Source organism: Hemitrygon akajei, chromosome 6 (genome assembly GCF_048418815.1).
Source record: "Hemitrygon akajei chromosome 6, sHemAka1.3, whole genome shotgun sequence".
NCBI lineage: Eukaryota > Metazoa > Chordata > Chondrichthyes > Myliobatiformes > Dasyatidae > Hemitrygon > Hemitrygon akajei.
In genome coordinates, this window is record NC_133129.1 from 102592102 (window position 1) to 102618612 (window position 26511).

A 26511-nucleotide genomic window follows, 5' to 3' on the forward strand; every position below is an offset into this window, starting at 1 on the left:
AAATAACCTGGTCAAAGGATTAGGCTTAAAGTTTACTTTAAAAAGTATCCAGAAAGTTTGAAATATTTCTTTCCAATATTTTCCAAGACTTGAGCATGTCCAAAACACATGAATGAGTGAAGCTTCTCCATTATTACATCTATCACAATATGGAGATATATCTAAATAAAAACGAGACAACTATCCTTGGTCATATGGGCCCTATGGACCACTTTAAATTGTAGGAGAGAGTGGCGGCACATAATGATGAAGTGTTAACCAATTTAAAAATTTGATTCCAAGTTTCCTCAAAAATTGAAGTCTGTAAATGTTGATCCCAGAGATTTTTAATTTTATATAAAGGAACACTTCTCATTCCCAACAGTATATTATAAATATTAGATATAGATCCATTATAAAAAGGTTTCAAATTAAAAATTACACCTAGTAGATTCTTATCAGGACTTTTAGGAAATGTACTTATTTGAGACCATAAGAAATCTCTTAATTGCAGGTATTGAAAAAAGTGAGTTTTGGGTAAACTATATTTAGTTGACAGTTGTTCAAACAAAAAGAGACTTCCCTCTACAAAAAAGTCCTGAAAGCATTTAATACCTAATCTATCCCATTCTTTAAAAGCCACATCAATCATAGATGGTTTAAAAAAATAATTAGAAGAAATGGGATTCGAAAGAGAAAATCTCAATAAGTCAAAGTATTTTTGGAATTGTATCCAAATTCTCATCCTCACGCTGGGGCTATACGGCGTTGAGGCGCGTCCCCCGGGTGGTGGATGGGGGATCCCTCGTGTGAGGGGTGCACCGGATAATATGGAAGAAGGTGCCGCAAACCAACATAGCCTAGGAGAAGGAACTCCGATTCCAAACCCGGGTAGATAGGACTCGTTAGCCTTGGATGGCAGCCTACCTAGGAGAGGGTAAACTCTGATTTCAAAGCCGGGCAGGTGGAGCTCGTTAGCATGGAAATGCCATCGCCTGGGGAAGGTGACCCCGACAGAAAACCCCTGGTCCTCCAGGTCGGGGGTTGTGCAATGGGCTAACAACCCGTTCACGTAAAACAAGCAATTGTTACAGAAACCGTCAAGAGATTGTCAACCACTAACCCAGATCTCGGGAAAAGCAGGGCCCCATTCAGGAGGCTGATGACGCGCTGCAACCAAACTCGTCAGGAAGCTGCACGGCTGACAACCCTCCTTCACCCGAGGAAAACCATAATGGAGGTTCCAAAGCTGCTCTCACAGAAGAAATCTATCCTAATCGGAACATGGAATGTGAGATCGCTTTGGGAGACAGGTAGGTGCGCACAGGCAGTGAAGAAAATGAACCGATACCACCTCACACTCCTGGGCATGTGCGAAGCAAGGTGGAATACTTTTGGTGATACCAAACTGCAGACAGGAGAAACTCTGCTCTATTCCAGCAAAGAAAAAGAGGAAGACCTGCATGAGGCTGGTGTGGCCCTGATGTTGTCCAAAGAAGCAGCCAGAAGTTTGATAGAATGGGAACCAGTGTCCGACCGTATCATCACAGCCAGGTTCGAGTCCAAATTCCAGAAGGTATCCATTATCCTGTGCTACGCCCCAACTAACAACGCAGAGGAAGAAGAAAAAGATCTCTTCTACACCCAGCTTCAAGCAGTAGTTGGAAAGGTACCTAAGCAAGATATGTTGATCATCATGGGAGATCTGAATGCCAAAGTAGGCAGCGATAACACTGGCAGGGAGAGAGAGATGGGCCAGAATGGTTTGGGGAATATGAATGAAAATGGAGAACTCCTTACCGACTTCTGTGCCTTCAACGAACTGACCACTGGAGGTACCCTCTTTCCCCACCGACGCTGCCACAAGATAACCTGGGTCTCACCTGACCATCAAACAGAGAACCAGATTGATCATGTCATAGTCCGCCAGCGCTGGAGAAGTTCATTGCAAGATGTGAGAGCCAAAAGAGGAGCAGATATTGGATCTGACCACCATTTGGTTGTTGCAAAGCTGAAGATGAAGCTGTCAGCCAAGAAGAAGCAACAGAACACGCGAATAAAGTTTGATGTTAGAAAACTACAGACGGAAGAGAACAAGAAAGATTTCCACATCGCCTTGCAAAACCGCTTTGGGGCTCTTCAAATAGAGGAACAAGATGACAGAACAGCGGAACACACCTGGATTACCTTCAAGCAGGCCACTGTAGGAGCTTGCGAAGAAGTACTGGGAAGACCACCAGTCAACAGTAAACCTTGGATCAGGGACGAGACATGGCAGAAGGTGGAGAAGAGGAAAAAGCTCAAACAGGAGTTGAATCGGGCCAAAACCCGGCAACAGAAACAAATCATCGCCAACAGGTACAGCGTGATGGCCAAGGAGGTGAAGAAACAGCTCAGAAAGGACAAGAGGTCATACTTCAATGAAATAGCAGAGCAAGCAGAAACAGCAGCCAGTAAAGGGGACCTCAAAGCACTCTACACGACAACTAAACTTTTGAGAGGGAAGAAAAGCAATTTCAACAGACCTGTTAGAGACAAAACAGGCCATCTGCTCACTTCTGTTGAAGATCAGCTGGCGAGATGGAAGGAACACTTCCAGGAAGTATTGAATAGACCACCACCACAGAACCCACCTAACCTGGAGCCTGGAGACCCACTCAACATCAATATAGGTAAAATCACCAGGCAAGAAATTCGAAAAGCCCTGAAAAGCCTGAAGAATGGCAAGGCTGCTGGAGAAGACAACATTCCTGCAGAAGCATTGAAAGAGGGTGGAGAGGTTATGGTGGACCATTTGCACATACTGCTGAATTTGATATGGAGAACAGGAGAGATCCCATCAGATTGGAAGAAGGGCCTCCTTGTGAAGCTGCCAAAATCTGGAGATCTTTCACTGTGTAGCAAGTGGAGGGGGATCACCTTGTTGTTCATTCCTAGCAAAGTTCTCACCAGGGTCATCTTGGAGCGGATGAAAGACGCCATTGACCAGAGACTTGGAAATGAGCAGGCAGGGTTCAGGAAAGAGAGATCATGCATTGACCAGATAGCTACACTTAGAGTCATTGTGGAGCAGACAATAGAATGGCAAACTCCACTATATGTGTGTTTTATTGATTTTGAGAAGGCATTTGACAGCCTGGACAGAAAGTCAATGTGGAGCATCTTACGACACTATGGTGTACCGGAAGAGATGGTGAATATCATCAAGCAGCTTTATGATGGCCTCTCATGCAGGGTCATCCATGATGTGAGACTGTCCGAAGAGTTCCTGGTCACTACTGGAGTCAGACAGGGATGCCTGCTGTCGCCTCTACTTTTTCTTGTGGTACTCGACTGGGCTACAAGAACAGCCTATGCTGGCTCAGAGAGAGGCATCCAGTGGACGTTAATAGGGAAATTGGAAGACCTGGCATTTGCAGATGATCTCGCTCTTCTCTCACACCGGCTTCAAGATATGCAGAAGAAAGTAGATTCCTTGGGAGAGACCTCACAGCGAGTAGGCCTTAAGATCAGTCAGGAGAAGACCAAAGTTCTACGCATTAATAACACACAAGAGGAGCCATTACGGATTGAAGGACAAATAGTTGAAGATGTAGACAAATTCACCTATCTCGGAAGCAAAATCAGTAAATCAGGAGGTACAGATGAGGACATCAGAGCAAGGATCGGAAAAGCCCAACATGCCTTCACAACCCTGAGACTTGTTTGGAGATCTACGGCCATCTCTGTCAAAACTAAGCTCCGTATATTCAGCTCCAATGTGAAAGCCATCCTGCTATATGGATCCGAAACATGGAGAATCACTAACACCAGCTGCAACAAGATCCAGACCTTTCTCAACAAATGCCTCCGGCAGATCCTCCACCTCAAATGGTACGACAGAGTGTCAAACCTAGACCTATGGAAGAGAGCAAACCAAGAGCCCATTGTATTCCAGATAAGGAGGAGGAAGTGGAGATGGGTTGGCCACACCTTGAGGAAGAGCCAGTCGAATGTCACTCGACAATCACTCGAATGGAATCCACAAGGGAAGAGAAGAAGAGGTCGCCCAAAGCAAACCTGGAGGCGTAGGCTTTTGGATGAACTGAAAGCCGCTGGCCAAACTTGGGAGACTGCAAAAACATCTGTTGGAGATCGCAGAAAGTGGAGGATTTTTGTTGAGGCCCTATACTCCAAATTCTCATAGTGTGTTTAACTACCAGATTATCAGTTAACTTACTCAAAGACAAAAGAAGTGAGGATTCAAGAGGAGAAATAATAGAAAATTTATTAACAGAGTTAGCTTCTAAAAAAAAACCCCACATCAGGCAATCCTCATGATTGATGTAATATTGTGGTGACCCACTTTCCAGCGCATTCGAACTGGCTCACAAAAGGGCACCAGGCCTTCTTCACCAGCAAGGGGAAAAGCCCGCACGCGGGAAGGAACTGTGAATATGCGCCCCCCCTATAGCATTCCCGCCTGGGGAGGGCGGAAACGGGAAGGCTTATAAGCGAGGCCGCGAAGTTTGAATAAATCTTTTACACAACTGTAACTCATCGTCTGCGTGTCGTTATTCCAGCGCTGTGTGTAGCACACCACTACAATATAACCAAAATGTAAGATTTCTTATATTAACTGCCCAATAATAAAATCTAAAGTTTGGTAAGGCTAATCCTCCATTCTTTTTATCTTCCTGAAGATGAATTTTATTTAATCTAGAACGCTTATTCTTCCATATATAAGAAGATATAATACAGTCAAGAGAATCAAAAAAAGATTTAGGAATAAAAACAGGCAATGCCTGAAAAAGATATATAAATTTAGGTAATATATTCATTTTGACAGAGTTAATTCAGCCGGTCAATATTAACGAAAGAGGCAACCAATTTGATAGTATCCTTTTTACGTGATTCAATAGAGTAAGAAAGTTTTCTTTAAATAGACACTTATAGTATTTAGTGATTGTTAAACCTAAGTAGGTAAATTGGTTTCTCACAATTTTAAAAAGGAAGGTTAGAATTTGTTGGTATCAAATTATTCAAAGGGAAAAGTTCACTTTTATGTAGGTTTAATTTATAACCTGAGAACTGGCTAAAACAGGAGAGTAAAGAAAGCACATGGGGTAACGAAGTCTCAACATTAGAAATAAATAGCAGCAGATCATCAGCCTACAGCGAGACTTGGTGAATAGTGTCTCTTCTTAAAATACCAGTGATATCATTAAATTCTCGAAAGGCAATGGCTAAGGGTTCTAAGGCCAGATCAAAAAGCAAAGGGCTCAACGGACAGCCTTGCCTCGTGCCACGTTGAAGCTTAAATGGTTTGAAATTATGAGAATTAGTGATAACCTAGTGGAAAGAGCTAAATAAAGTAATTTAATCCATTGAATGAAAACGAGTCCAAATTTTGTAAAGTTTTTGTTAAAGTTTTAAATAAATAATTCCATTCAACTCTGTCGAAAGCTTTCTCAGCATCTAGGGATACCACACATTCTCTTATCATGTTAGGAGAATAAATAACATTTAATAACTGACAAATATTAAAGTGAGAATATCAATTTTTAATAAATCCAGTTTGGTTATCGGAAATAACAGATGGTAAAATATTTTCAATCCTATGGGCCAAAACTTCAGATAGGATTTTAGTATCAACAGTAAATAAAGAAATTGGTCTATAAAAAGAGCATTTAGTTGTATCCGTATTCTTTTTAAGGAAAAGGAAGCCTCATAAAAAGATTGAGGGAAATATTGATGAACTGGAACAGTTTTATATGGAGGAATGGTCTAAAATTCCTTCTTGCCATCGTGTGTGCCTGATCAGCAGCTGCAGGAGACATTTGGTGGAGGTTATTACTGCTTAAGGAGGTTCTACCAGTTATTAAATACAAAGGTTCACATTTTTTTCCAGCCTGGAATGTGAATGGTTAAACAATGTGTTCAATAAAGAAATGAAAAGTACAATTGTTTGTGTGTTATTAATTTAGGCAGACAGTAATTGTCTATTATTGTGACTTAGATCAAGATGTCCTATAAAAATTGGATGGCAGAGGGGAAGAAGCTGTTCCTCAATTGTTGAGTATGTGACTTCAGGCTTTTGTACCTCCTTCTTCATGGCAGCAATGAGGACAAGTCATGACCTGGGTGATGGGAGTCTTTAATGATAGATGTCGTCTTTTTGAGGCATCGCTCCTCAATGATGTCCTGGATACTACAGAGGCTAGTGCCTATGCTGGAGTTGACTAAGTTTACAACTCTGTGCAGCTTATTTCAAGCCTGTGCAGTAACCGGCCCTTCCATACCAGATGGTGATGCAACCAAACAGGGATCCACACCTGAGATTGGACATCCATCAGCTACTACTTTACCACTGCCTTGCTGATAATTTAGGCCCTCACAATTACCAATCAGACCTTCTATTGACTGGCTGTATCAACAGGGTTAGTAGAGACCTGAAGCTGAAAACACTCAGTTCTTACTGTACCAATAGATTGGTTTGAGGTCAGCATTGAGTTGGGTGGCATGGTAATGCAGTGGTTAGCATAATCCTATTAAAAGCGCCAACAACCCGGGTTTAATTTCTACCGAAGAAGTTAGTACAATCTTCTCAAGACTATGTGAGTTTCCTTCAGGTTCTCCAGTTTCCTCCCAAGCTCCAAAGAAGTATGGGTTAGTAGATTAATTGGTCACGTGCATCTAATTCTGTGGTGCAGGCTCGTTGGGCTGGAAGGGCCTGTTACCATGTTGTGTCTCTAAATAAACAAATAAAATGATGTATACAGTACTGTGCAATCATTGGGCACACAGGGTGCCTAAGACCTCTGCACATTACTGTGGTTATTTTATGTATTGTACTGTACTACTGAAAAATAAACAAGTTTCATGACATATGTGAGTGACGATAAACCTGATTCTAATATGGGTTTATTTTGTGGACTGAGAGTGGAAAAAGGGCAGGGAAAGGGTTGAAGTAAGGGGAAGAGAGATGGAAAGAACAGGAAGCACCAGAGACACATTCTGTAATGATCAATAAATTAACTGTTTGGAATCAAATGATGTTGCCTGATGTCTAGGGCTGGGTGTGTCTGAACCCACACCAATAACAAACACCCCTAGCACTCCTTCTCTGACACCTGTCCCTCAGCCCTACTGTGACACTCCACCCTCACCATTCCCAACATCCTTAGCTCCCTCCAGAGTTACAAACTTTCTCGCCACTTCACGTTGACCAATATAGTACCATGCAAAAGTTTTAGGCACCCTTGCTATACATGTGTGCCGAAAACCTTTGCACAGTACTGTCCATATATTCTCACCCAGTGAGGGAAGGGAAGACTTCAAAGTGCTCCTTTTTTTTTTAGGCTAGACTTACAGCGCACAAATATCCCTCCACAGCTGGGACATCCATTAGGAGGACTGGCAGAACAAAGATGGCACAGTACGGCACTGAATAGTACACCCCTGCAGGCATCTTCCACAGCAATTGCCCTGAAAAGTGAACAGATTGAGTGTTAAACATTGGACAGACTGTAGTGTGCCCAAACACAGATGGGATGCTGTTCCTCAAACTTAAGGTGGGAATGAATTGGTCATCATGAGAATGTAATGGAGGCCAGGCAATCCCACATGGTCTGCACTGTATCCCATCTGACCTTCACCATTGCCCCATCATCATTCTTGCTGTCACCATTGTCTGTCACACAATGCAAGGATGTACTGGTCGGTAGGTTAATTGTCATTGTATATTGTCCCAAGATTAGGCTAGGGTTAAATTGGGGGAGTGCTGGGCAGAAGGGCCTATTCCTTGTGGTATCTTAACATTTTTAAAAAAAATAAATGATAAAGTAGGGTTGGTTGGGGGTGTGGAGGGGTGGGCTAGTGGGTGGAGGTGTTGATCAGTCTTACTACTTGGGGGAAGTAACTGTTTTTGAGTCTGGCGGTCCTGGCATGGACGATATGTAGCCTCCTCCCTGACGGGAAATGACATTAAACAATCTTGATAGAGATTACAAACAGTCCACGAGCAGAGTGGGTGGTCATGATATCGCTGGCCTTTTTCTGGCACCTTTTATCATTATCTAAGCTCTGTGTTCATCTCTCACACTTACTCCTGCTATGCATTCTCCTTCTTCCCTCCTATGTACCCTTCTGAGCTCTCTGCTCCATGTAACATTTACCCCAATCTGCACTCTCTCTCATTCCTCCTCTGTTATCACTCTGACCAGGTCAACGTCCCCTGCTCTCAGTTACTCTTCATTGCCTCTTTTCAGTGGGCAGCTGTCATTCACCTTACAGCCTGTGTAGAACCTCACCGCCAACCCACCATGTAAGCGATCAATCCAAACACTCACCTTAGAGCGTTGCAGCTTCAGAGCACAGGAACTGAAGAGTTGTCCTTCACACCACAGATCAGGCACATGACCAGAGCTGATGGAGAAAAGGATTCAGTAGAATACTATTGCAGAATATGTGCACAAATTAGATTCGTAAAATTAAGTGAGAAGTGGAAATCACCCAAAATTCCAGATTGCACTTCTAACTGCCTAATGAAAACTCGCAAATAACATTGCAAATTTTCTCTTCTGTTAAAATGCAACCTTAGGAACTTCTGAGCTTCAAGGCCATTGTTTTATGTAATAGGTGACAAGTCAGCCTACTCTTCCTGTCCCATGCCAGCCAGGTCCCACAGCAAATGATCCTGTTACAGGTATTAACCAGTTCTCTTCCACCATTGGAAACAGTTTTTCCTTCTTGCCATATCAAAGCACACAGAAACAGAAACAGCTCCATCTTCACTAATAGTGTAATTGTTCTTAACTTTAGCTACAAAACTTTTCCCTGGGGGTTCCCATAATCCCCGATTCTTCTGTAACTCAAATATCTCACCTTTAAAAGCACTTAGTGACTCAGCATCCCAACTCAGCAGCATATTAGCATAAAGGTTAGCACAACACTTTACAGTATAGGTGACACCGGTTCAATTCCTGCTGCTGTCTCTAAGGAGTTTATACCTTCTCCCTATGTCCACACGGGTATCCTCCAGGTGCACCGGGTGGTAGGTTAGTTGGTCACTGTAAATTATCCTGTGATTAGGCTAGGATTAAATCAGGCAACTGATAGGCAGCACAGCCTGAAGCATTCCGTGCAGTATCTCAATAAAATAAAATAAAACCAATAAACCAGAGTCTTACACCAACTGTCCAAAGTACAGGTCAAATCCTCCAGAGCAGCTATGAAATTTACATTCACTCATGAGGAATACCAAGTAACTAGCCTCAGTGACAGTGAGCCAACCCCACCAGGTGGTACAGGGCCGGGACAGAACACCTGGTTGAGTCATGCCACAAAAACAACCTCATGCTGAATATTAACAAAGCCAAGGACTAACCATTCACTTTAAAAAGGGGAAGCTGAGAGACCACGTGCCAGTTCTCAGAGGTGGATCATCCTGAGTATTAAAACTTCAGATGGTCAGTCCTGGGCCCAACATCGATGCATTCATAAAGGCAGTGCACCAATGCATTTATTCTCATAAAAGATCTGCCATGTGATCAAACACCCTAGCAAACGTCTACAAATGCACTGTAGAAAATATCCAGCCTGGTACGCATTTCCAATGCACAGCAGCACAAGATATTGCAAAGAGCGGTGGACCCAGCCCAGTCCATCATGGGTGCAGTCCTCCCAGCACTCAAAGTATTTACATCAAGGATCTCCACCACCCAGGTCATGCCCACTTCTCACAGCTAGCATTGGGCAGAACAGACAGAGACCTTAAGTCCACCCTTCCATTCCTGCAAGGATTTTAGAAGTAAAGGGTTTAGGCATCAGATGAGTAAATCAAAGATAAAAGAAAATGAATGTCTAACTTTTGGATAGTAACAATGAGCCAATTGGTTGGAGAATAACCACCAAACTAATCAAGCAAGTAGGAATACTGCAAAGGTTTCCTCCATAGATAATTAAAGGGTACAAAAATGAGATGTGGAAATGATTCACTTCCTCCACATATTAACCACCCTTCAAAAATATTTCCTGTTACATCCTCTCCGCACCTTGTGGCACATTGTGCAGCAATTGCTGATTCTTTAGGATTTTTAGTCTGCTTTTTACCAAGGCCAAGTTGCTACCTCGACGCTCAACCCAGCACAGATGAAAAGCATACAAAGAGACGGCCGGATCTAAACCCAGTACTACTCACCTCAAAGTCTAGTGCTGATGCCACTACGCCACCAGCAGGCTATTGGATTTATTAGCACTTGTGAATTTGTGGCTCCTAACTATATTTCTAAGGAAACTCTCTCTCTAAATCTACTCTCTCTAACTTATTCAGAATTTTAAATTTATCAGATCATCCTGAAGTATAGATCGTAACACCTTGACTAACCAGAAAAACAAATTCTAAGTTCATTGAAAATCTTCTTTCTGCACTTTTCCAGTCTCAATATTCGCTCTGTTGCTTTCCCTCCACAGTGACAGAAAAGGGGAAGTCCACTGCTGAATGTAGACTTGAAAAAAAAGTGTACAGTACTATGCAAAAGGCTTAGATATATATATATACTCTCTCTCTCTATATATATATATATATATATATATATATATAGTGCCCAAGACTATTAAACAGTACTGTATTTGTCAATATGGAGCGGAGAGCGAGTTTGTAAATCTGGTGGGAGCAAGTGATGTTGAGAATGGCGAGGATGAAGTGCAACAGAAGGGGTGTGGAATAGCTGGCAGAGAGGTAGTTCTGGGGCAGAAGGATCGCATGGGTGCAGACATGTCTAGCCCTGAGAAACCAGGAAGGAATCATTTGATTCCAAACAACTGGTTTACTGATCATTACAGAACCTCCATCTGGTGCTTCCTGCTCCCTCCCCTCCTCTTCCTGAACATGACTTCCCCTCTCCCTGTCCACCCCTACGCTCAGTCCACAATAGTGACCCATACCAGAATCAGGTTTGTCATCGTGCACGTCATAAAATTTCTTTTTTGCAGCAGCAGTACAGTGCAATGCATAAAATTAATAGTCCAGTACTATCAAAAGTCTTAAACACCCTAGTTTTATAATAGCTTATGTGTACTTGTGTAGATGACAATAAACTTCATAAAATCAGAACTTTTCACATTGCATTCTTACTTTGCTCTGACTCAATATCAAGCAGGGGATTCTATTCTTGCAGCTCTCCCATATATTCTGTATTTCCAATTCTTCCCTAATTTCCTTTATTTCCATTATTTCCCTTTAATTTCCAGTATTTTCTGACTGCTTAGTCATGGTGGAGTCAAAATTAGCCATGATTATTCTGAATCTGCCACCCACCTTGCAGACATCTCCAATTTCTTCTGTCTTTTGATGGTTTATAGTGTTCCCCCAGTTAGGTGATCTGTTCTTCCCTTAATTTAATCCATGCACGTTCTATACATAATACTGAGCTACTCACTACTGTGTCAAGTGCTTTCCACAAAATGTGCTACATCCAGAAATTGTTCACTGCCCATCCTGCTCTCCATGTTGCCCTGTTTCAGTCATTTCTACTAAAACCTGAACCTGATCCGTAGGTAAGGGAAAAGAAGGAAGCATATATTACCTACGGAGACCCTTGTAAAGATATTTGCTTTGTTGTACCAGTACCAGTGACCCGGGTTCAATTCCCACATCTGTAAGGGGTTTGTACATTTGCCCTCTGACCATGCTCTGGGTGCTCCAGTTTCCTCCCACATTCCAAGGACAGCTGGTAGGCTCACTGGTCATTGCAAATTGCCCCATGATTAAACTCAGAGTAACTGGGAGGATTGACGGCCAGCACTGCAAAAAGAGCTGTATGTCAATAGGAAGATGGGTGGATAGGTGAGTAGGTGGATGGGTAGACAGATACTTGGGCAGCTGGATACAAATGAATCTCTTGATAAATATAAAATGTTTAAGAGTAGGCATACAAAAGAAAACAGGAGAGTCAAAAGTGGTAATGAAATGGATTTGGCAGGCAGGGTTAACAATAATCCCATGAGGCTCTTCAGTTATATTATCAGTCAAAAGGTGACTAAGTCCTCTTAAGTACCATCAGGGACACATAGATGTTGTCTCAGAGAGATGGCAGAGATTCATAATGTCTATTTCGCTTCGGAGTTTACTAAGGAGAATACCATGGAAACATGAAATGTGGGTTATAAGCAGTAAGGTTTTTGGGTCATATGAATATTATGAGGAAGAGGGCATTTGCAGCCTTGAAGGTATTAAGGTGGGTAAATCCCCAGGACTTGACTAAGTGCAGTCCCAGACCTTGTGAGAGGCCAGGGAAGAAACTGCAGAGACCCTTGTAAAGATTTGCTTTGTTGTTAGCCACTGGTGAAGTTCCAGAAGGCTAGTGCTGTATTATTGGGTGCCACCATAGCATCACAGTTAGTAGGATGCTGCTACAATTCAGGGCATTTCAGAGTTCAGTTCCTGTGCCTTTCTGTTAGAAGTCTCTATATGCCCTCCCTGTGGAACGTGTGGGTTTTCTCCGGGTGCTCCAGTTTCCTCCCACAGTCCAAAGACGTACCAGGTAATTGGTCATCATAAACGTTTTTGCGATTAGGTTAGGATTAAATCAGGATTGTTGGTAGCTGGAGTGGCATGGCAAAGGGTCAGAAAGTCCTACTCTGTGCTGTATCATAAAATAAAATTACATTGAAAAAATACTGTTCAAGAGGGTAGCAAGGACAGGCCAGGGAACTACAGGCTGGTGAGCCTGACTTCAATTATAGGGAAGTTACTGGAGGGAATTCTGAAGGATAACATGGCCCATCACTTGGATGGTTAAGACCCGATTAGAAATAATCAGTATGGTTTTATGCGTGAGAGGTCATGTCTGAAGAACCTTTTGGAGATTTTCAAAGAGGTAACTAAGGGAATAGTGAAGTTGGGACAGTAAATATGGTCTATGTGGATTTTAGTAAAGCTTTTTAAAAGGCTGATCTGGAAAGTTAGGTCATAGGGATTCAGTGGGAGCTAGCGAGGCAGATTCAGAATTGGCTCAGCAAGGGGAAGCAGAGGGTGATAACTGAAGGTTGATTCTCTGATTGGAGGCCTGTGATTAGTGGGGTCCCCCAGGGTTCGGTGTTGGGACCTCGTATATTGTAAATAATTTAGGTGTGAATATAGATGTCACAATTAGCAAGTTTGCTGATAATACTAAATTAGGAGGTCTTGTTAATAGAAAAACAGGTTATAATGAATGTCTAATAGATTTTGATCAGTCAATGACCATGGGTAAATGGACTTCAACTTAGTTAAATGATGCACTCAGAACAGTCAAAGCAGGGTTGGACCTATCATTAAATGCCAGGACACTGCTAAGTGCAGTGGAACACAGGACCAGGGAGTTCAAGTGCATAGTTTGCTGAAAGCAACCACACAAGACAGAGTGGTGAAGAATACATTAATCACCTGGCTTTCATCAGTCAGGACATCAAGTTTAGGAGTAGGGACATGATGCTGCATTTATACAAGTCATTAGTGAGGCTGCACTTGGAATATTATGTATAGTTTTATTAAAACTCTTATTGGAAAGACTTTTTCAAGCTGGAGAGGGTGTGGAACAGATTTACAAGCTACTTGGACTAGAGGGCCTGAGTTAGAGAAAGAAGTTGGCCATGCTGAATCTTTATTCTTGGGAGTGCATCAGAATTAGGGTGACTACATAGAAGTTTATAAAATCACAAAAAGTATGAATAAGGTGGCAACTCTTTTTCTCAGGGTTGGTGAAACACAAATACAAAAGGGGAGAGATTTCAGAGAGACCCGAGATGTAATTTCTTTACTCAGAGGATAATGAGGACCTGGAAAGAGCATCCAGAGGAAGTGGTCAAGGTGGGTACAAATGCAACATTTAAAAGGCATTTGGATAGGTACATTGAGGGTTATGGGCCGTATGCGGGCAACTGGGACTAGCAGGGAGGATGCTGTGGCAGCATGGGCTGGTTGGGCAAAGGGCCTGTTTCCATGCTATATTACTCTGTTACTGCTTCAATTCATTCACTGTGCTGTGTACCCAGTTTGCAGTATGCATCCAATTCAGGCACAAACTTTCTGCACATTAGCAAACTCTATAAATCTGCTTCGTACACCAATGGGTTACAGAAGTTACATTCTAGGCAGGAATGTCAAGATAGCCAAAATCTACAGATAGACTGCTGTCAAAATCCGGGGATCATCAAGATTCATTCAAATAGGTACCAGCCCTCTCAAAGCCTACCAGCTACAGAACGTTCTCTTGCAATGCAAATTTGCAATTTTTTCTGGAAAGGTTGCAAAGAAATGCTCACATTGATATAGACTTTTCACCTTGTGGGTCCTGAAAATGCTAGTCGGGCTGTGATTGATGAGGCAACCAGGAAAGGGATAGTTTTTTTTAGAAAATCACCACACTTGTTATAACCACCTACACCCATAGCTTATAAAAATACAACATAATGTCCCAACAGTCAACTTAGTTCCCTGACTGAAGAAGGCCTGTAATCTGGTCTACCTGTGACACCCCTTTCAATGTTCTATGCCAGGGGTGTCAAACTCATTTTAGGTCACGGGCTGGATTGAGCAAAATGCAGCTTCGTGCGGGCCGGATCAGTCGGACGCGTGTGAACGCAGCTTTCGTTGCCTCCGTTTTTTCAGCCTGCTCTCATGTGTCTCAGTCTCTGCTATAACTACAAAGTGTTTCACTTTACAAATTCCGTTTCTTATGAAGAAGACTGCCGAATAAACACTAAAAACCCTGAAAACCTGGTACCTGAATAAACTCAGCATTAGCCATATCATACACCATAGGCGCTTCGATTACTGGGGCCAGCTTTAATTTCCCTGCATTGAAATCCATTTTCCACTCCTCCATCCACTTCTCTAACTGATGAAAACCATGATATCTTTCTTTACTCCTGATTTTGTATCATCTGTGTGTCCTTTCTTTTATCAATCTTTTTATTAGTTAAATAAAAAAAGTACATTATACACACACACACACACACACACGAGGAGAATTATCACAAATATCTAAATCAATAACAGTTTGAATAAAAGTAAAGATAACCATTATTAAGATCATAGTATTAATCTAATAGTATATAATAGGGAAAAGTAATTGATTCTCCTCTTATCCACAAAAAGAAAAAAAGATAAAGAAACTTTTATAATTGAAAAACCCCAAAACACAAAAAAAAAATTTTTAAAAGAAAGTAGAACTAGGCAGCTCAAACTGAGAGTAACAGCAAAAAAAAGAGGGAAAACTTTCTGATCAAATCCAAAACTTCAAAAAGGTAACTGGAAGGGCCATACGTCAAAGCACATGAAAATATTGAATAAAAGGTCTCCAAGTTTCCTCAAATTTAGAGGATGTATCAAATGTCCGACTTCTTATTTTCTCTACACTTAAACAGGACATAATGGAGGTAAGCCAATGAATAACAGTAGGTGGATTAGAGTCCTTCCATTTAAGCAAAATGGCTCTCCTAGCCAATAAAGTTGTAAAAGCTATCGTCCATTGAGCAGAAACAGGAATATCTCCTGCTTCCGAAGGAATGATCCCAAAGATTGCTGTAAGTAAATTCGGTTGTAGATCCAAATTCAGAACCTTTGATAAAGTTTTAAAGACTTCTTTCCAAAAATTACCTAACTTGATTCAAGACCAGAACATACGAGTTAAAGTAGCCACCTCAATATTACATCTATCACTAATAGGATTAATATTAGAAAAATATGGGCTAATTTGTCCTTTGATATATGCGCCCAATGCACTATCTTGAACTGTATCAAGGAGTGACAGGCACAAATAGAAGAGGTATTTACCAAATGAAAGTTTTTATCCCATTGATTATCTGAAAGTGACTTTCGAAACTCGAATTCCCACGCAGCTTTAATTTTATCATTAGATAACATATGCAAATTCAATAACCATTTATAAATTATAGCTATCAGTCCTTTTTGAAATGGTTTGACCTGAAAAGGAGTATCAATAATATTTGGTGAATAAGCCGAGGGAAAATCTGGCAGTAAATTATGTAGAAAATTCCTAATTTGTAAATATCTAAAGAAGTGTATATTAGATAGGTCATATTTATCCACTAACTGAGTGAAAGACATTAGACAATTACCCATGAACAAATCTAAGGAAGTTACTATTCCTTTGGTTTTCCAAATTGAAAAGGTCTGATCAAAAATTGAAGGTTTAAAAATATTAGGATGGATTTTACTAGAAAGAACAAAGTTATTAAAGTCAAAGGATCTACGAAATTGAAACCAAATTCTTAATGTATGTTTAATAATAGGATTAAAATCTCAACTACAAATTAAAATGGCCTGGGAGCAGGATTTAAATATCTCCTTATCCGAGGAGAGCTGGGACTCAGTTCTCAAATCGGTTAACTCAACCTTTCTTTGTGCTCGCCATTGTCTCTTACAGTTTAAGATTGTTCATAGAGCCCATATGTCTAAATCTAAACTACCGTAGATTCCGGACTACAGAGCGCACCTGATTAAAAGCCGCTGGCTCTAATTTTAGAAATAAAATCAATTTTTTAATTGTAAAGGCCGCACCGGATTTTAGGCCGCACCGGATTTTCGGCCGCAGGTGTCCCACGTTGTAATATGAGATATTTACACAGAAAGATATTACACGTGAGGATTTTTTTAACTTTTAATTAAATCCATATAGTAACAAAAACAAATACATATTGCAAATGCTTTTTTTCGAACCGTGCCCGTAACGCGGCTACTTTTAAATATACGTTGCGTATACTTCTTTACTGAACAACATTCCAATATCTCCTAACGACTGGTAAAAAATATATATACTACAGCCTACCAGGAAAAGTTATTGATCACCTTTAACTTAAAAGCAGCGTTCGCTCAGATCCAAAGCCGCTCGCGTAATGCGCTCCCTCCCTCCGTCCCGTTACATCGCAAACCGGCATTTTCCCACAAGACACCGCGAAACCGGGTGTGACGTCATAGCATCCCGCGATGTAGTACAGAAAACAAATATAGTTAAAACTCTTCTAACTTTAACTAGAAAATGAATTACTAAGCGAAAATATTATAAACTAAGTAACTGCCATAAGGCAGCACAATGCTTCGAGTGTTTTCCATGTTGATGAGGGTGAGTACAAATGACTGATTTACAATAATTTAATTGTGAAAGTGCGCTTGATTTATCGTACAATTTCATTGGACCTCTGTGAACTACTCATCAATTTTATTGGTCTACTGTTATGAGGCAAAATGTTTACGAGGCGGCATGAAAAAAAACCATGTATTAGCCGCTCTGGATAATAGGCCGCAAAGTTCAAAGCTGTTCAAAATGTGGGAAAAAAGTAGCGGCTTAAAATCCGGAATCTACGGTATCTCGATTCTACCCTGGCATTAGTCCGCTCTGTGATAAATGCAAGAGGGGCGTGGCCTCTCTCATCCATATGTACTGGCTCTGTCCTAGCTTAGAGAAATTCTGGAAAGATGTCTTCACTACACTATCGGGTATTCTGAATCAGCACCTAGAACCTAACCCCTTAATTGCTCTGTTCGGTTTTTGGGGCGAGACAGATTTATGTCTGGGTCCGACCAAATGCCGAATACTATCCTTTGCCTCTCTCCTGGCGAGACGCTTGATCCTCCTTAGATGGAGAGATGTTGCCCCGCCCACTCATGCGCAATGGCTTAACGACATTATGGCCTGCTTGGACCTCGAAAAAAATCATTATTCAGTTCTCAATTCGGATTTAAAGTTCCATAAGATCTGGGGGCCTTTTATCGAGTACTTTCATAACCTTCCTCTTGACTAGGGTTTTTTTTTTCCTTTTCAGTCCCTTGCTTTCAGCTCCCTTTTTTTTTCTGGTAGTAGGCATTATTATCCTCTGTTGCTAAGTGTATTTACAGTCTGGGAGTTTGACTGTCCGGACTTATACTCTCTATATTGTGTGGTGGTTGGTCTGGAATTGTTTTTTTTTCTTGTGTTGTGGGGTTTGGGGAGGACACTAAGCTCACTTGTCTTTAATTTAGGTGCTTTTTTGTTAAATTCTCTTCCTGTGTAGCATATTGTTATTGTATGCTTAACCTTGCTCTGTATTAATGCTCCTCATTGGGATTTGGGGTTTTTAATTTTGTAAAATGTTTTGAAAAACTAATAAAAAAAATTTTTAAAAAAAATCTCAACTACAAATCTTAGAAAACAAAAAAGGAAGAGGAGCTCCCAATAAAGAGGCCAAAGAATACCCCTTCACCGAGTTTTTCTCCAAATCCACCCATAAGGGACAAACATGTATATCTGAAAAATGAATCCAAAAAGTGATATAACGAATGTTAATTGCCCAGTAGTACAATCTAAAGTTTGGCAAAGCAATACCACCATACTTGTTTTAATTTCTGCAATAAAAGTTTACTCAATCTAGGATTTTTATTATTCCAAATAAAAGACAAAATTTTAGAGTCTATTCTATCAAAAAACAGTTTAGGAACTAAAGAGGGGATTGCTTGGAATACATATAAAAACTTCGGTAACACTACCATTTTAATAGTATTAATACGGCCAATTAATGATAATGTTATAGGAGACCATTTAGAAATTACTGTACTTGCTGCGTATAATCAATTAATGGAAGAAAGTTATAGTATCATCTGTATGTCATGGTAACAAATCCAAGGGACCTGATGACTTTCATGACAGAGTTTCAAACAAGTGGTCTGGAAAAGTGCTCATGTTTTAGTTAGTTTTTCAAAGGCCTCTCAATTTAGTAACTGTAACTTCTGATTTGTTTTACTTATTCAGTTTCTGGGATTTCAGCATCACTAGCAAGGCCAGTGTGTTTTTACCCAAAAGTAACTTTGTGATTTGGTGGTGCCGTGGGGGGGTTCAGCAATGAGTGTAAGTAAGTAGGCCAGATGGACTGAACAGGCAGGGTGTTGTACTCTGGCTGCTCTGGGCTTAGTGTCTGCGTGCTTCGTGGCTACTGCCCCGCTGTTTGATGAACTGAGACTATAGGCCTGCTCCAGCTGCTCTGGGCTTCAGGTTCATGGACTCTAATTTCATTCTCAACTGATGCTTGCTTTATTGCTTGCATGATTTGTTTATTTTTCCTCTCTCTATGCATTGGGTGTTTGTCTTTTTTCTGCTTTTCTTGTTTTGTGGCTGCCTGTAGCCAGATATATCTCAAGGTTGCATAATTTATACACTCTTTGACAATAAATGTACTTCGAACTTAGACTTGACTTAGTAGTGCAAACATTATGTTCCACTGATCAGCCTATGCCCAAATGTGGCCTTGGATTTATTGCACACCAGCACAATCTGCAGTCTGAAGTCTGCTGAGCGAACACTGGGGGCAGCACCAACTCCAGCTTGGATGTTGTGCCACAGCACCTCCGGTGGAGCGCAATGCCTCCTTCCTAGGCGGCTGTAAACAGGCGGCACTGTGACTTGAAGCCTAGATCTTGCTATGACTGAGGCCACACAGTTCCCCCACCGTTCACCTATAAATCAGTGAAGTAGACTTGCAACATTCCACATTAATAACATCCAACAGGTCTTGCAATCGTAAGAAAAGCAACTAAGGCGATCACTTGCTGTTAGACTGCACACCACCTTTGCACACAGACTCCTCCAATGCCTCTCTGACACCAGCAGCAGCATGATCTACCTCAAGTCCAGCTCCGTCACTTTGTCCGCCAATGAGCAACTCAACAGCGGGATACTGCAGACCTGCAGTATCCTCATGTTCAGCAGGGTTTTGCTATTGTAAAAAATACATTTAAAAAGGACACCACCACCTTTTGTTGACCCAGTAGAAGCGGCTAATATCAAAAGCATCAGCACCTTACCAGTTGCCGAACTGTCTGCCAATTCTCACGGCTATGTAGTACGATGCAGAGCTTTGATGAAATCTGTTGGTTGAGCATGATGTTTTTTACTCCTGTGTCACCCTTTCATTGAACTGAAACCTCCATGCAAGTATGCCTGTAAGTGGTCCTTCTGCAACTTATTTGATTTTATTTTGAGATACAGTGCAGAACAATCCCCCTTCCAGCTCAATGAGCCACACTGCCCAGCAACCCACCTACTTAACCTTAGCCTAATTACAAGGCAATTTACAATGACCAATTAACCTACTAACCAGCACAGCATAGGACTATGGGAGGAAACCAGGGCACCTGCAAGAAACCTCTGCATTCACAGGCAGATCGTGCCAACTCGTTACAGATGGCGTTGAAATTGAACTCTGAACTCCAACACCCCAAGCTGTAATAACACACTCACCACTAAGCTACCATGACACCCCATGACTCTCTGAACCAGGGGGATCCCATAGTTGAACATCAGAGTGAGCATACACAAAGTTAGAGGTGGCACGATAGCATAGTGGCTGCACAACACTTTACAGTACAGGTGACTGGGGTTCAATTCCTGCCACTACCCGTAAGGAGTTAGAACGTTCTCCCCATGACTGCGTGGGTTTCTTCCAGGTGCTCCAGTTTCCTCCCACACTCCAAGATTACTTGGACATTGTAAATTGTCTCTTGATTAGGCTAGGGTTAAATCTTGGTTTGCTGGGTGGCTCGGCCAGAAGGGCCTATGTCCCACTATACCTTAATACAGAGATAAAGATTGAGCCAACCTGTGGGTTCACCTGTTGATAGGGTGGTAAAGGTGGTGCATGGTGCACTTATCTTTATTAGTCTTTATTTATCTTTCTTGACTTTAATGAGTTCAGGTCAAGAAGTTGTGTTGCAGCTTTATGTAAGTTTATTTAGATTGCACCTGGAGTATTGCATTCAGTAACGGTCACTCTATTAGACTCAGACTTAATTTATTACAGGTACAACGAAACATACAACACAACCTAAGGATATGCTAGGGGCAGCCAGCAAATGTCGCCATGCTTTCTGGCACCAACACACCAATGTTCAGCAAAACAACAAAACAAAACCAGCAAAAGAAACCACTTTGCTCCTTCCCTCACCTGCCTATCACCTCCCTCTGGTGCCCTTCATCCTTCCCTTTCTCCCATGGTCTCCCACTCTCCTCTCCTATCAGATTTGTTCTTCTCCAGTCCTTCATCATCTATCACATCCCCCTCCCCTACAAACTGGCTTCACCCATCACCTTCTAGCTTGTACTCATTCCCTCCCTCACTTTCTTACTGTGGCTACTCCTCCCTTCCTTTCCAGCCCCGATGAAGGGTCAACTGTTCATTCCCCACCGCAGACGCTGCCTGACCTGCTGACTTCCTCCAGCAGTGTGTGTGTGTGTTGCTCTGGATTTCCAACATCTGCAGAATCCCTTGTGTGTTTGTGTTCAATATTGCCACAGTTCAGTTATCTCAGATGTATCAGGAATGTATCAAGTATTCATGCAAAATACTTTTGGAAATATTTTTGGAAGCTGCAGTAGGTTGCGGCACAAACACAACAAGATCAGACCACAGAAGTGTCAGGCAAATAGGAAGCCTGAAGGGTAAGACTAACTGAAAAACAAGTTAAAGAGGCACGGAGTATTAATACTATTAAAATGAGATTAATTGCCTGTATCTTGATCCAATCCAACACTTCTATTTTTTGAAAGAGATTTGAGGAAAGCTCTGGTTAAAGATTTTGCTGTTTTGAACAGACCTGTTATTTTTGCTTCAGAGAAGCAAAGACAAAAACACTATGTAATCCAGTGAACAGTCAACGCAAGTTTATTACTTAAAGCTTTGGGAGATATTTGTGATTTGACCAAAACCCTTTTCAAACTCATGACACTCAATTTAATGGTTGTCAGCTGATTTTGCATCATTCGGGATTATAATCAAACAACCAAGCAGTTTTCCTCCTGAATCCTTCCTAATTATTCTCATGTCTTAACAGTGTCATGCGCCTTTAAAAACAAGTGCCAGAGAATGCACAAAGCAAAATCTCAATACCACAGAGGATTTAAAAGATGTTATTCAACGAACACAGGGTACTTACATGCCGATCATTTACTGCGATCAGCTGAAATATCCCACCTGATGGATCACATGCTTTGTACTTGACACAAAGTCATTGTGAACGTTTCTCCTGGCATTCTGTAGCCAAGATTCAACCACTGATACAACATTCTCATCTCATAACATTGTAATTGTAACACACTGTAGTACTGATTGAAACTAGAATACCTTCAGAAACAAGCTTCTCATCCCTAAGGCAATCTATGGCTACAAAGAGAGGGGTAGAGTCAAACATAGGTACATTCATCAAGGGTGGAATGGTTAACTTTATCATAGACAAGATTCTGCAGAAGCTGGAAATCCCAGGGTCTTGGCCAACTGTTTATTCATTTCCATAGATCCTGTCTGACTTGCTGAGATCCCCCAGCATTTTGAGTGCATTGCTCCGGTTAATTTGAGGACTACAATGCAGAAATCATGGAGGGTTACCAATCTAGGAGAGGTTTCAGACATAGATAGGCGGGACCATAATGAGGTATGAAAGCAAGGGTGAAATTCAAGGCATTACATGGCCAAAAGTCAGTCAGTGTAGGTCAGTAAGCAATAGTTCAGATTAGGACATATATTGAGACTGACCTCATGTTTATAGAGGTATTTCACCACAATAATCAAATACATGGATTAGACTTTCAACAGCAGCTGAGCTGAGACAGAAGGGTAGTTGGTGCATTCAGGATAATTAGTCAGGTTTCCACTCAGACTTTCCACTACATACCCTCAAGGGAGGGAGAGGGCGAGGGAGAGACTGTCTGTCAGGGAAAGAGGTACAGCAGGTCCCGACTCAGCAGGTGAGATTGGGCTTCAATGAAACAGCAGTGAAAGGCAGATGTAAACAAATGACTGTAATGGAGAATTAAAGTGATAGGCAACTGAAAGGTCTGGGTCACCTTGCATTCTCTATTTGGTTTCTCCAGTGTATTGGAAACCACCTGTGGCTATTGAGGGTAGTAGTGAAGAGTATTTAAACTGGTACCAATGAAAAACAAGGTAACATGCCTGAATGACTACCACCCAGTGGCTCTGACATCCACCACCATGAATGCATGAAGGGCTGATAATGCCATATCAACTCCAGCCTCCCGGAAAACCCTAACCCATGCAATTGGCCTCCAGCTAAGTCAGTTCCACAGTGGCCAAGCACTCATCTCTAGAACGCATGTATCATAAAGACACCTACATCAGACCTATCAATTGTCCAGAGCTCTGCCTTCAGTACCATAATTCTAAACGTGGCATAGATGGCTCAGCCAAGGAAGCGGCGATGTGACAGGAAGCAGAAACACGGCAAGAGAGCTGGGCACTAGTTAGGCTGAGGGCTAACCCAACCAGGCCAGCATTTTCCCTGGCTCTCTAGAAAATGGACTCACTGACACAGAGAATGAATGAACAGAAAGAGGTGAGAAACTATTGCATTCTGGTTTTCACTGAAACAAGGCTAAACAACAACATGCCAGACTTGGCATCTCAGTTCGATGCAATGACTATTCCGTAAGAACAGAAATTCTATGTCATGGAAATCCAAAGGAGGTGGACTCTCTCTCAGGTGCACAAACTCATCTGTAGTTAGCAATCAATATTCTGTGGCAATTGAACATCTTACAATTAAATGATAGCCATATTACTTGCTCAGGGAGTTTACTGCTGACTGCATCCCCCTACTCTGAGGGTCCAAACCCTAAAGATGCACTGGAAAAGCATCCCACTTTCAGGAGATTCAGTTTGGTCTGTCATCAAAAACACTCGAAAACTTCGACAGATGGAGGGCATTCTGACAGGTTACATCACTGTCTGGTAATGGGGGGGGAGGGGGGAACCGCAGCACAGGATCAAAAGAAGCTAAAGAAAGTTGTAAAATTAGTCAGCTTCATCTTGGCTACTAGTCCCTTCAAGGAGCAGTACTTCAGAAAGGTGGTGTCCACTATGAAGGATCCCCATCACCCAGGACATGCCCTCTTCACATTGTTTCCATCAGAAAGGAGGCACAGAAGCTTGAAGGCACACACTCAGTGATGTCTATACATACAATACACAGTGTAATTCATTCATTTTTCCCAAAATTTATCACTTATGACTGCTGCTGCTAAGTTACCAAACTTCATCACACGCAGGTGATATTAAACCTGTTTCTGATTCTGGAAGCTTTACAGTATCATAAGCTCTCTACAAAACAAAGATCCAGACAGTCTCTCCATAATCGTAATACAGCTTAATCATGTTATCTTGCAAGACATTTTACCCAAATTCCACCAACATATCATCATGACCACTAGGGGAACAAACAGACCAGATGACGTTTATACAAAGAGATGCTTTATTTACAAAGCCATCCCACACCTTCATTGTGGTCTCTCTGACCATATCTCCATGACGTTCAAAGTTCAAAAAAGTTCAAAGTAAAATTTATTATCAGAGTACATATATGTCACCACATACAACCCTGAGATTCTTTTTCTGCGGGCATACTCAGCAAATCTACAGAACAGTAACTATACTGTAAACATCACAAACTATAAAGACTATGCAAATGCAGATATAAATAAATAGCAATAAATAATGAGCATGAAACCACAATATAACAGAGTCCTTAAATGAGTGGTTATCGGCTTTTGTCCAACAGCCTGATGGTTGAGGGGTAGTAACTCTTCTTGAACCTGGAGATACAAGTCGTGAGGCACCTGTACCTTCTACCTGATGGCAGCAGCGAGGAAAGAGCATGGCCTGGGTGGTGAGGATCTCTGATGATGGATGCTGCTCAGTGGTTGAGAGTGTTTTACTCATGATGTACTGGGCCAAATCCATGATCTTTCATAGGATTTGCCCACTCAAAGGCATTGGTGCTCCCATACCAGACCATAATGCAGCCAGTCAGCACACTTTTCACCACACATCTACAGAAGGTTTTCATGACATGCTAAATCATGACCAAGTAGAGGCGCTGTCGTGCTTTCTTTGCAAATATATTTATATGATGGGTCCAGAACGGGTTCTCCGAGATAGTGACCCAGGAATTTAAAGTTACTAATCCTCTCCACCTCAGATCCTCCAATGATTACTGGCTCATGGACCTCTGATTTCCCTCTTCTGAAATTCACAATCAATTCCTTGTTCTTATATGACATTGAGTGAGAGGTTGTTGTTATTACACCACTCAGCCAAGTTTTCAATCTCCCTCCTGTTTTCTGATTCATCACCCCCTTTGATACAGCCCACATCAGTGCAGCCAGAGGCAAACTTGTAAACGGTGTTGGAGCTGTACTTAGCCACACAATCATAAGTGTAAAGGTAAGTACATCTCTGTGGTGCTCCTGTGCTGATGGAGAGATGAAGAGATGGAGTTGATGGAGAGATAATGAAGATGATGTTTTCCCCACTCCCAATTGACTGGGGTCTACAAGTGAGGAAATCCAGGATCCAATTGCACAAGGGGGTATTGAGGCCCAAGTCTTGGAGTTTATTGATTAGTTTTGAGGGGATAATGGTGTTAACTACTGAGCTGAATTCGATAAAGAGAATCCTGATGTATGCATCTTTGCTGTCCAGATGTTCCAGAGTTGTGTGAAGAGCCAATGAGATAGCATCTGCTGTAAACCTGTCACTTCAGTAAGTGAACTGGAGCCAATCTAAGTCACCATTCAGACAGGACTAGATATGCTTTATCACCAGCCTTTCAAAACACTTCATGTAAGTTCCACTGGGACAATAGTAATTTAAACAGGTTGCCACACAATTCTTGGGCACTGGTACGATCGAAACCTGCCGGAGTGAGAGGTTGAAGATATCCATGAATATACCAGCCAGTTGGTCAGCACAGGTCTTCAGTACTCCATCCAGACCGGATGCTTTCCTTGGATTCATTCTCTTGTAGGCAGCCTGCACATTACCTTCAGATACCAAGACCAAAGAATCAAAGGATCATCGGGAGACATGAGGGTGCATGGTGGTTCCTCCCTATTCTGGTGGTCAAAGCGAGCATAGAAGGCATTGAGCTCATCTGGAGTGAAACTTTGCTGTCCTCTATGTTGCAAGATTAAGCTTTGTTGGTTATGACATTCAAACCCTACCGCAAGTGTTGAGCATCCCTCGTTGATTTTAGTCTCATCCAGAATCTCCATCTGGCTTTCTGGAGATCATACCTACACCTCTTGTAGCATTCTTGAATCCTTCTGATCTAGATCTCAGCAGGTTCTAGATTTCATTGTTCATCCACAGCTGTTTTAATGAAGTCTGTAATGGCCCTGGTGTAGTTATTCAGGTCCCAAGACGAGTTCTTGAACACGGCCCAGTCCACTGACTCAAGACAATCCTTTAACCATTCCTCAGCCTCCCGCAAACACCTTGATCGTTGTCTTGATCCCTGAGCCTTGCACTTTAGGCTCTGTCTGCATGTGGATAGTAGAGGTACAGGTGTCCCAAAATGCGGTCTCGGGAAGGAACGATAGGCATTCCTTATCACAATGTAGCAGTAGTCTAGTGTGTTGGGACCTCTAGTGTCACAAGTTACATTATGGTGATAATTGGGCAAGGTTTTCTTCAAACAAGCTTGGTTAAAGTCACTGACTATAATTT

At 41.8% G+C, this 26511-nt stretch overlaps 1 protein-coding gene across 3 annotated transcripts in view; it reads right to left on the reverse strand.

Annotated features, from left to right (window-relative positions):
* The window catches only part of LOC140729367 (E3 ubiquitin-protein ligase RNF167-like), a 203392-nt gene that overhangs the window by 155415 nt on the left and 21466 nt on the right, over nt 1-26511 (reverse strand). For 2 of the 3 annotated variants that reach the window (XM_073049026.1, XM_073049027.1), the window contains 2 exons: nt 8310-8385; nt 7331-7446 (listed from right to left, as the gene is read on the reverse strand). The exons of the other annotated variant lie outside the window; for it this stretch is intronic. In XM_073049026.1, the coding sequence (XP_072905127.1) occupies nt 7331-7429 (99 nt within the window). In that variant the 5' untranslated portion in view covers nt 7430-7446; nt 8310-8385. The remainder of the gene's footprint in view (nt 1-7330; nt 7447-8309; nt 8386-26511) is intronic. 3 annotated transcript variants of the gene reach the window in all.